Source organism: Erythrolamprus reginae, chromosome 1 (genome assembly GCF_031021105.1).
Source record: "Erythrolamprus reginae isolate rEryReg1 chromosome 1, rEryReg1.hap1, whole genome shotgun sequence".
NCBI lineage: Eukaryota > Metazoa > Chordata > Lepidosauria > Squamata > Dipsadidae > Erythrolamprus > Erythrolamprus reginae.
Genome location: NC_091950.1, coordinates 237,848,088 through 237,860,583, shown reverse-complemented (window position 1 = coordinate 237,860,583; position 12,496 = coordinate 237,848,088). Strand labels below are relative to the sequence as shown.

At 43.5% G+C, this 12,496-nt stretch overlaps 1 protein-coding gene across 3 annotated transcripts in view; it reads left to right on the top strand.

Annotated features, from left to right (window-relative positions):
- Positions 1–12,496, top strand: part of MACROD2 (mono-ADP ribosylhydrolase 2) — a 1,339,842-nt gene that overhangs the window by 1,318,934 nt on the left and 8,412 nt on the right. For all 3 annotated transcript variants that reach the window (XM_070732607.1, XM_070732608.1, XM_070732606.1), the window contains one exon: positions 3,967–4,035. In XM_070732607.1, coding sequence (XP_070588708.1) covers positions 3,967–4,028 — 62 coding nt within the window. In that variant the 3' untranslated portion in view covers positions 4,029–4,035. The remainder of the gene's footprint in view (positions 1–3,966; positions 4,036–12,496) is intronic.

Genomic DNA, 12,496 nt, shown 5'->3' with positions numbered 1-12,496 from the left:
CCTCGCTGCCGGTTCGCTTCTTCCCACACTGTGCGATCGCACCACGCGCTTCACACACGCGTGCATGCACTTTGCCAAAACCCCAGCTTCTATGCATTCACAGAGGCAAAATACAGCTTCTTCACATGGACTGAAGCAACATATAATTCAACTAAAGAATGTCGCTTGGGGGGACCCAGGGGAAGAACCTTCTCTGTGGCGGCCCCGGCCCCCTGGAACCAACTCCCCCCAAAGATTAGAATTGCCCCCACCCTCCTTGCCTTTTGTAAGCTGCTTAAAACCCACCTCTGCCTCCAGGCATGGGGGAATTGAGACCCTCTTCCCCCTAGGCCTTTACAATTCTATGCATGGTATGTATGTATGTATGTTTGGTTTTTTATATTAATGGGTTTTTAACATCAGACTACTATTGTACACTGCTTTATTATTGCTGTTAGCCGCCCTGAGTCTCCGGAGAGGGGCAGCATACAAATCCAATCAATCAATCAATAAATAAACAAACAAACAAACAAACAAACAAACATAGGTGCCATCGAGAGAGTCGGTTCATGGCATGGTCAGCTGGCCATCACTGCCAGTTCAGTGAGCAGGGAGCAATTCCTGCTACTGATTCTATAGAACTGATCAGAACTGGCAGGAACCTTGTATCAGTCATAAAGTGTTCAATAGCAGTACTGCAGAGAATACACACACACACACACACACACACACACACACACACAATATAAAACAAAATATATGTGAATTATTTTGCTATCTGTACATATAATGAAGAACATTAGATCCTGGTTGGTATCAGCAAAATGCAAAATTATATTATATTATTAAAAATAAAAATAAATTACATCCTGCAATGATACCTTTAACTTCATCAAACATCTCCCTATCCCAGGCCTTCGGGAAGGACTCAATACATATATAAAAATGCCAAATCTAGTCTAAACATCTGGCTGACTGTGCAATGAACCAGAATAATAAAGAACTCACTCAATGCATATGAAGGCTAGACCAGCTAAAAAACTGGCAGCTGTGATTTCACACTGTTGTGAACAAATTATAATAATCACAAAGTATCATGCTCTCAATGGTTATTGGCACACTGGATGCCATGCTGAAAAATCTTGAACAGCAATAGAAACTGCAGATTATCAGAAATGTCCATCTTTCAATTGCAAAAGACCAAACTGCTTTTATGTACAGTGGTCCCTCGAGTTTCGCGATCTCGATCTTCGCTAAATGCTATATCGCGAGTTTTCAACCCGGAAGTAAACTCCACCATCTGCGCATGCGTGCCCTTCCACGGATGCGTAGATGGTGGAGTTTCCCCGCCGGGCAGAGGCTTCCCTGGGTCTTCCCCCTCTTGCCCCGGTAAGGCGCGAGCAACGGCGTGGGCGGGTGGGCGGCACACGCGCGGGAAACCCCAGGGCCGCTTCTCAGCTGAGAAGCGGCCCCAGCAACAGCGTGGGGGGGCGGGCGGCGCGCGACGGCCCCAGCAACAGCGCGGGGGGGCGGGCGGCGCGCGCGCGGGCGGGGAAACCCCAGGGCCGCTTCTCAGCTGAGAAGCGGCCCCAGCAACAGCGCGGGGGGGGCGGGCGGCGCGCGCGCGAGCGGGGGGAAACCCCAGGGCCGCTTCTCAGCTGAGAAGCGGCCCCAGCAACAGCGCGGGGGGGGCGGGCGGCGCGCGCGCGCGGGGGGAAACCCCAGGGCCGCTTCTCAGCTGAGAAGCGGCCCCAGCAACAGCGCGGGGGGGGCGGGCGGCGCGCGCGCGGGGGGGAAACCCCAGGGCCGCTTCTCAGCTGAGAAGCGGCCCCAGCAACAGCGCGGGGGGGCGGGCGGCGCGCGCGCGCCGCGGGGAAACCCCAGGGCTGCTTCTCAGCTGAGAAGCGGCCCCAGCAACAGCGCGGGGGGGCGGGCGGCGCGCGCGCGCGCGGGGGGAAACCCCAGGGCCGCTTCTCAGCTGAGAAGCGGCCCCAGCAACAGCGCGGGGGGGGCGGGCGGCGCGCGCGCGCGGGGGGAAACCCCAGGGCTGCTTCTCAGCTGAGAAGCGGCCCCAGCAACAGCGCGGGGGGGGCGGGCGGCGCGCGCGCGCGGGGGGGAAACCCCAGGGCCGCTTCTCAGCTGAGAAGCGGCCCCAGCAACAGCGCGGGGGGGGGCGGGCGGCGCGCGCGCGCGCGCGGGGAAACACCAGGGCCGCTTCTCAGCTGAGAAGCGGCCCCAGCAACAGCGCGGGGGGGGGGGCGGGCGGCACGCGCGCGGACAAGCAGCAGCAGCGAGGCGGCGGGGAAACCCAATCTTCGGCTCCTCGCTGCTGCGGTGGAAATAAAAATACCATCTGCGCATGCGCAGATGGTGTTTTTACTTCCGCACCGCTACTTCGCGACAAATCGATCATCGCGAGGGGTCCTGGAACGGAACCCTCGCGATGATCGAGGGACCACTGTACATTCATTCATTCATTCATTCATTCATTCATTCATTCATTCATTCATTCATTTGACTTGTGTGCTGCCCCTCTCCGTGGACTCGGAGCAGCTCACAACATATCAAAAAAACAGTATGTAATATAAACATTTAAAATCCAATTAATATAACTGACTATTCTAAAAACCCTAGAACATTAAAAAATCATTCATTCACATTCAAACAACAAGCATATATCAAACTCATCGGCCAGAGGCTAGGGTCTAATGACCCCAAGCCTGGCAGTATAGATGGGTTTTCAAGTTCTTACGGAAGGCAAGGAGGGTGGGAGCAGTACAAATCTCTGAGGGGAGCTGATTCCAAGCAACTTTGTCTAGTTGACGGAACCTGGAGAAGGCCGACTCTGTGGGACCTGACCAGTCGCTGGGACTCATACAGCAGGTGGTGGTCCCGCAAGTAATCTGGTCCGATGCCAACCTCCTAGCTTCTTGGAAACAACCCAAAGTGTGTAAAGACCAATACCAGCTAAAGAACTAGTAATTGTGATTTTCTGTTGTTGTGAATAGATAATAATTAGACTATAAGAGAAAGAACTGGAGACAAATCACAAAATACAAAGATTTGAAAAATAGAAACACAAAGATTGTGCAAATGAAATCAGAGATTACAGCAATAGTGATAAGTGCCTGAGGTACAATCCCAAAACAATTGGAGTACAACTTGAACTCCATTGACACTGACAAACTCACCATCAGCCACTTTTAAAAGGCAATTTTATTTGGAACAGCTCACATCATGAGAAGATACTTTAACACAATCAAATAACCAGCTGCCCCCTGAGATTAGAACTACCCCCATCCTCCTTGCCTTTTGTAAACTCCTTAAAACCCACCTCTGTCGTCAGGCATGGGGGGACTGAAATAACTTTCCCAGGCCTATATTGTTTATGTATGGTATGTTGTGTGCATGTTTTTTAAATTATGGGTTTTTAGTTTTAATTATTAGATTTGTATTCTACATTGTTTTTTTCTATTACTGTTGTGAGTCGCCCCGAGTCTACAGAGAGGGGCGGCATACAAATTTAATAAATAAATAAATAAATAAATAAATAAATAAATAAATATATGTGCCTATCCGAGGACCTTGATAGGTGGATAAAAATGCCAAATCCGGTCAAGACACCTTCCTGAGTTTGTCCAACCATAATTCTTATATGTTAGCTCTCAGGTAATGCTGCTGTGTTCCAGGATAAGGAACTGTCAAATGTTTACAATCTTACAAGGGCATATAATAAAACATTGCAATGCTACTTACTATGTACAATGCTGATTGTTAAAACGACACTAAAAAGTTGTAGTGATTAAATCAAATTCATATTAATGATTCCTTTTAAAATGAGCCAGTCAAATTAATTTTTCTTTAGTGTGATTTGGGAATCTTCTAATGTAGTTTTTGAAATAATTCAGCAGCTTGGTTATTGAATTTCAGAAAAAATGCTGGTCTGAAAAAGAAAGCAGAAAAATAACTTTATTGTTTTGTTTTCAGTTGAAATGAATAGTCAAGGTGAAAACGTAGAAGAGCCTACACAATCACAGACGGAAAATTAATCTCAGGGTAAGTTAATTCATCTTTCCCTTCCATTCTATGCTATAGTTTTTATAGAATACAGAATAACAGATTTGGAAGAGTCCCCGGAGGTCTTCCAGTCCTGCTCAAGCTAGAGACCCCATGCCATTTTATCACAGCTGTTCAACATGTAATATTTTTATAGATTTTATAGCTAGGAAAACTAATGGAATCCCTATGTAAAACAAAATATGTTTAAAAATACGAATCTGACTTGAATTCCCAAATACGGTGTTGCAAGCTAAAATAAAAAATTTCTATGACACCCTTGCTAGCCAAAACCTACACTAGAAATATCCCCTTTCCACACATTCCACAGACAAAAGTCTTCCCTGACCTACATGCAAGGTTACAAAAAATATCTTAAACCCCTTTTTAAATTGAAATTGAGGATGCACAGCCAGCAAATCAATCAGGAAGCAAGATCCCATAAATCATGATATGGAAACCTTGTAACTCGCAATACTCCCCTCCCCAGACCTTCAACACCAGACTCCTCTTGAAAATTCCACACCTACAGAAGATTCCACATTTAGAAAAGATTAACCCTCCCTAACTGTTCACATGACCCTCAGGGCAAAAACATGTCAGAACAACCAGTGGTGGGATTTAAAAAAAAAAAATACTACCAGTTCTGTGCATGTGGCTTGTTGTGGCTTGGGCATATCAGGGAAGGATACTGTAAAATCTCTGTTTCCTCCCCACTCCAGGGGAAGGTTACTGCAAAATCCCCATTTCCTCCCAATCAGCTGGAATTCAGGAGGCAGAGAATTGATGGGATGGGGCCAGACAGAGGTGGTATTTACCAGTTCTATGAACTACTCAGAATTTCCACTATCAGTACTCCAGAAGTGGTCAGAACCTGCTGAATACCACCTCTGAGGTCAATACATCTACACACCCTACAATCAAAACCTACTTTAAATATTAGTGCTCTCAGCGTTCAGATTTTGCGGCCACCTTTGAGAACTTTACAGTCCATTATGCTGTCAAAGAAACCATCCTCCACCTCAAGCACATTGCCCAGAGTGCTTATTTTCATGACACAACTTGAAAAATGGACCAACAAACAACAGTCATTTGGTGAGGTCAAGGATTGTCTGCAGATGAGAGCATGGAGTCTTCCAGCCTCTTGCTTCTTTCTTCAACCTCAGTTGCCAAGGGGTTAACAAGGAAGGAGGAATAGAGTGAGCCAAACTGCAGTGGACTTGGCAATTCTGTCAAAGCCTACAGAACATCCCCTGTGCACAAATAAGTGCTACATTTTCTGTGTCTGATCCTTACAATATCCTTACAATATCTGGTGTTGGGTAGGAGATGACTAGTGATCACCGATTCTACTATGGAATTATAGATGGGGAAATGAATGAGAATTACGAACAGTTTTATCGAAGTACCTTACTTTCATGGAGCAGTGTCCATTTCTTCATAAACTAAACTGCTAAAATGAAAAGACCAAGCAAATCAGCCATTTCTACTGGCTGGAATTAGGCCTGGCTCTTTGAAATCTATATTCCAGAAGCGACTGATGTATGTTCTGAGAATTTCATGCCCTTGGCTGAACATTGCCAATTGCCACTTCTAACTACTGAACAATTCTGCTCCATAGAAACTGAACTTATAAGCAATTGCAGAGTTTGATTACATGAGAAATGAAAGAGAACACACCAATACGGTCATAGACATAAGCAACTTGATTCCTTGGTAGACAGAAACCAAGACCTGAAAAAACCCAATTCCCTGACACTTCCTAATTATAAAATCCAATTCTGAAATCCCTACCCAAGATAGGTCAAACAGAATCACAAATACATTTCGTTTCTTTTCCAGTGCTGATTACTTGATGCCGGTATCATATACCACAAAGATGAGCTATTTACACCTATAATGGGATTTCATGTCTCTCCAAACTAAATATAGAAGCTTTGTAACAGTGGCGGTTCTGTCACAGAGATTTTTAAAATGTCTTATTACTGTGTGTACTTCTTTGTCCTTGCCAGCATATTGACAATATACTGCAATGCTGCAGATGGGAGAGAGAAATATGAGCTGCAACAGTCTCCATTTAAAAAGTTGGTCCCCCCCCCAAAAAAAGGACATACCAAATTAAAATGCTGCATTTGAAATTCTTCTCTTCTGTGTCATTGTCTAATTTATTCTCTCTAAGTCTCTCTCTCTCTGTGTCTCTTTCTTTCTTTCTTTCTTTCTTTCTTTCTTTCTTTCTCTCTCTCTTTCTTTTTCTCTCTCTCCTTCCCTCCTTCCTCCAGCATTACTAAAAATTAAGCTGCCACGTGCTTGACATTTTAGACATAGTTTCAAAGTTTATTACCCCCACTGGTGAGGAAAAATATAATTGCTATAAATTGCTTTTATCTGAATGGAAACGCTATCTTTCTTCTTTGGTGGTTTGGGGTGAAGTAACGCATGTACCATATTCTACAACTAGAAGATTTAGAGCAGCTTTCCCAAATTCCCAGATTGGTGAACTGGGAGGTTTTATCCGAAATAAAGTACATGTGTTTCCCTGATAATAAGACCCTGTCTTATATTTTTTTGAACCCTGAAATAAGTGCTTGGCCTTATTGCCACGCACTCAACAGCCCAATTGGGCTTATTATCAGGGCATGTCTTATTTTTGAGGAAAACAGGGTAGTGTCACCAGTAATAAGATACTTGTTGGTCGCTGTCCTAACTTACACAGTTGGGTTCTTGTAAGGCACTTTGAGAAAGAAACTCTGAAACTCCGAATTGCTAAAGATGAAAGCCTTCGCCTGGCGTTGTTAAAGATGAAAGAGTAAATTTCATCTTTACTCTGCTCCTGTCCCTCACTGTCTCAAGTATATATTATGAAGGGGAGGATATATTTAGGGTTTGAAATATCACTGTACTCAAAACTGACAGAGATTATAATGAAAACTGATTTCTTACTGCCAAATAGCAAGAGAAAATTGCCTTACATACCAATAACTATCTATAGGAGTGGAAGCTTCACTCAATTACTGATTTACTTTCAGGTGCCTTTATAGAAACCTGCAGTCTTAAGACTTAATAGAATGTCTGGTTATGATTATGCTAGCATCCATATTTTATGTTATGTTATCAACCCTGTGTAGATTTTTTTTTTTAAAAAAAAGAAAGTTAATTTAAGAATGTGTATGTATGTGTGATAATAAATGATACAGGAGAGAGAAAGGGAGATGGTAGATAACAAACTATAATATAGTGGGTCATATTCAATGTTGGTCAAATGCCAACACAAATCAAATTGGTAGGGGGAAAGCAAAGTTTGGATGCAGTCGTTCCTCAAAATATCTTTAGAAATTGACCATGTATGCTACTACTGGGCATCAATCTATCTAGTGATGCAGATTTTTTTCTCCACATCAACAACATCCATAACATCCATCATATACACCTTCAATAGAAATACATGTATACATATCTTATTGCTTAAAGACAATAGGACAATAACCTAAATTACATTCCAGTTTTAATGTTAATTTTACTATTTAATCCATCTCAATCTTCCCTGCCTCCCCTCTTTCTATCTCAGGTGATTATTCCATTTCTAGTGCCTAAACATTACACAATCTCTCCTCTTTCTGACTACCATTTCCTCTTCCTCCCTTCTTTACGTCACCTACTTCTTCTTTCCTCCTTCCTTCTCTATCTCCCCTACATCTCTTTCCTTCTTCTTCTTTCCTCCTTCCTTCTCTACCTCACCTTCTACTCTCTCTCGTTTCTCTCCTTTCCTACTTCCTCTTACACCCTCTAAATTCCTCCCTGAGTGGGTGATTCTAATTATTTTTTCTCCCCACTAAAAAACATTCATCATATACATCAATACAACTTAGTAAACATATATCAACTATCATTAATACTACTTAATATTTCATATCTATTACTCTCAGTATTTATTATTAATCTCATGCTACCTCTTTATCTAATTTCATCACCTAGTTTTCACAGACTATTTCCTTCTCCAATTAAATTTTTATACTATTGTTTACTTCCTCAGCTAATTATTCTCTCTTTCTTAATAAATCAACATCACTGCGCTTCATTCATTTCCTTACTTCCTTACACATCCTTCATTTTTCTAAACCCCTATTTTCTCATAACTAAATGTCCCTAAAGATTCCAAAATTACTTATTTTCAATAGTGAAATATCAATTCACAGTAAAAATTTTATATCTCACACACACACACACACACACACACAGACACACACACACACACACACACACATATATATATATATATATATATATATATATATATATATATATATATATATATATATGTAGATTGTTCTGAGTTCGGGTTTTGCCCCGTGTAATGTTTTGAGTGTCTATGCGACGTTTCGGTGAAATCACATTCACCATCATCAGGCTGAAGTTTTGAGCTTCGTGCTGTTGTAAATATGGAATGTTTGCAACTGTCATTTGTTCCTTATATATAGTTTTGGGGTGGAGATTTGGTTTGAATGTAGCAAATAGATTGGGTAACTATGTTTTAGTGATTTGATTGGTTGGTGGAATCACAATTGCTTGAAGGATTGACATGGAATATTTTGAAAATAATGCATTGGAGCAATCTAAACAGAAACCTAAACTTTAGCTGAGATATGTTGATGACACTTTTGTAATCTGGCCACATGGAAAAGAAAAACTAGACAATTTCCTCACACATCTCAATAGCCTACACCCCAAAATACAATTTACTATGTGTTCTGTCTGGGTGCCCCCAGACTTCAACACCAACTGAAAAAAGCAGCCAGACACGCTGGTAAAAAGCAAAGTCACTTTATATCTTTGAAAACAAACACAGAGAACAAAAACTGTTCTTACAAACTGGAATGCTATGAGGCTTCACAGAAGAGTCACGACAGCCAGACAATACAACAGGCTTCTTGCTGGCACACACACCACTGTAGATAATAAAACCACGCCTCCCCCAAGTTTTCAGCCTTCGAGGCCACAAACCAGAATCAGAGACGCCAAGGATCGAAGCAAGGTCACAGAACTCCCAAAAGATAACTCTCCACAATACAGGAAGGGCGGGCCTGCCTTTTCAACCTTTCTGAGGAGAACCACACCCAAACCCAGCTGTTGCCTATTAGGGATGGAAATACCTGGCTAATTGTCCCCTTCGTTGGGAGGCCCTTCTCTGCCTCATATCGATGATGGCTTGTGCGTTCTCATCTAAGGATTCCAGGCTACTGGCTGTGGAGAGCTCCCCCCCGGGGGTCTCAGGCTGTTCTCCCTCCTCTTCGTCCTGGCATTCCTCTTCCCTGTCTGCCTGGTCCTCCTCCTCCTCCTGTTCCTCCTCCTCCCCCTCTGAGCATGGAGCCAGCAGATTTCCAGCCGTTCCCTGAGGAGCCTCAGACTGAATCACAACACTATGGAAACAGAAGCCAATGATCAACTTCCCTTTCTGGATGTACTAATCTATAAAAAACCCAATGGCACCCTAGGACACACCATCTACCAAAAGAAAACCCATACCAACCGTTATTTAAATGCACACTCCCACCACCACCCAGCACAGATCACCTCAGTAGCCAAAACTCTCATCACCAGAACCAAACGCCTAGCTGACCATGAGCACTTAAAAACTGAATTGAACAAATTCAAAGATGTATTAATTTCTAATGGATTCGAAAGGAAAACTATTACAAACCTAATCAAAAAAGAGACACCCCCAAAAAATCAAGACCAAGAACAGGATAATAGTACCACCCTCCTCCCTTACATCAAGGGCACCACAGACAAAATTAGTAAAATCCTACACAAACATAATATCAAAACTTCATTTGTCACTAACCAAAAAATATCAAACATCCTAAAAAACCCAAAAGATAAAATCCAACTAGAACACCAAGGAATCTATGAAATCCCTTGCAAAACATGTGCAGCCACATACATTGGACAAACCAATTGAAGAGTGAGCGCACGCATTGCAGAACATAAGAATGCAGTTAAAAAAGAAGAAAAGACTTCCTCCCTTGTCCAGCACATTAAAAAAACAGGGCACGAAATTGACTTTGAAAAAACTAAATTACTTTCCAAAACAGAAAATTTATACAGAAGAATTACTATGGAAGCAATAGAGATAGAAAAACACCCCCTCTGCATGAATAAAAGAGATGACACGTCCCGCCTACCAGAGATTTGGAAACCAGCCTTAAACAAAAAAACATATCATAATCATCACCATGTCAATCCTTCAAGCAATTGTGATTCCACCAACCAATCAAATCACTAAAACATGGTCACCCAATCTATTTGCTACATTCAAACCAAATCTCCACCCCCAAAACTATATATAAGGAACAAATGACAGTTGCAAACATTCCATATTTACAACAGCACGAAGCTCAAAACTTCAGCCTGATGATGGTGAATGTGATTTCACCGAAACGTCGCATAGACGCCTTATTTTGGCCTCATCAGCTAGCCATACCCACTGGGACTTGAACCTGCAACCTTTGCCTTGTAAGGCAGAGAATTATCCTCTAGGCTACAGTATCCAATCCCTTCAGCTCTGTACCAGGGAAGGGTTACATTTTGTGTCGAATCACCCTGGTATATTGAAGGAACATCACAGCTCCTTTTTTGCCTCTCGGCCCAACCCAGGGCCATTTCCAAGGCAGTTAATTTTATTGATAGCCGACAATTCTATCTGTATGTGTCACATGTTTAAGCTGAATTTGAAAATTAAGGGAGACTAGGATAGATCTATTTCGGCCTTATTTTGGCCTCATCAGCTAGCCATACCCACTGGGACTTGAACCTGCAACCTTTGCCTTGTAAGGCAGAGAATTATCCTCTAGGCTACAGTATCCAATCCCTTCAGCTCTGTACCAGGGAAGGGTTACATTTTGTGTCGAATATATATACACACACAGTGGTACCTCAAGATACGAACCCCTCGTCTTACGAACAACTCGTGATACGAACCCAGGGTTCAGAAAAATTTTGCCTCTTCTTACGGACTTTTTTCGAGTTACGAACCGGCGTTCGGAGACTGCTGGGAAGCCGCGTGGCTGTTTTAAAAGGTGACAGCCGGGCGGTGGGGCTCCCGAAGCCTCCCGAACGCCGGTTCGTAACTCGAACAAAGTTCGTAAGAAGAGGCAAAATTTTGCTGAACCCCGGGTTCGGTTCGGGAGGTTGCTGGGAAGCCCCCCAGGCCGGCTGCGACCTTTTAAAACACTCGCGCCACTTCCCAGCTGTCTCCTGAAGCCGAACGCTAAAGCCGAACTTCCGTGTTCGGCTTCGGGAGACAGCTGCGAAGCGGCGCGGGTGTTTTAAAAGGTCGCAGCTGGCCTGGGGGGCTTGCCAGCACCCCCCGAACCCCGAACCCGGGTTCGGGGGGTGCTGGCAAGCCCCCCAGGCCAGCTGCGACCTTTTAAAACACCCGCACCGCTTCCCAGCTGTCTCCTGAAGCCGAACGCTAAAGCCGAACTTCCGCGTTCGGCTTCGGGAGACGCCGGTTCGTAACTCGAACAAAGTTCGTAAGAAGAGGCAAAATTTTGCTGAACCCCGGGTTCGGTTCGGGAGGTTGCTGGGAAGCCCCCCAGGCTGGCTGCGACCTTTTAAAACACTCGCGCCGCTTCCCAGCTGTCTCCTGAAGCCGAACGCGGAAGTTCGGCTTTAGCGTTCGGCTTCAGGAGACAGCTGCGAAGCGGCGCGGCTGTTTTAAAAGGTCGCAGCCGGCCTGGGGGGCTTGCCAGCACCCCCGAACTCCGAACCCGGGTTCGGGGGGTGCTGGGAAGCCCCCCAGGCCGGCTGTCACCTTTTAAAACAGCCGCGTGGCTTCCCAGCAGTCGCCGAAAGCCATTTTTTTGCGGGGTTTTTTTTTGGTTGCACGGATTAATTGACTTTACATTGTTTCTTATGGGAAACAATGTTTCGTCTTACGAACCTTTCGTCTTACGAACCTCCTCCTTGCACCAATTAAGTTCGTATCATGAGGTATTACTGTATATATATATATATTATCTTTTGCAGTAAAGGAAAAGGCAGATATTCTTCAAATTTCAAAACTTAAACAGATTCATTATTCATATACTATGTCTTCCCCTCTAATGTTTCAAATATATGATTTTAAATTTATTTCCACAAATCCAAACTATACCAAACTATATAATGTAATCATTTATACCAAACTATAATGTAATCATATCCCAAGTTATCGCTTCATTATATAATTAATTACTTTTAAATACTCATGTTAAATTTAATTCTTAAATAAAATTAATATCAATATTAATTCTTATCAACAATTAATCATTAATGATGCAGTTTGAAGGGCTGTACAAGACTGCAGAAGGTGATAACTCAAAATGTCCCAGAATAAGCATCTTCTGCTGACAGGGTAGCTTTAGTTGGGTGGACACCCAATACCCATGATGCCTGTGAAAAACTCTTCTGTTAGAAAGTTCTT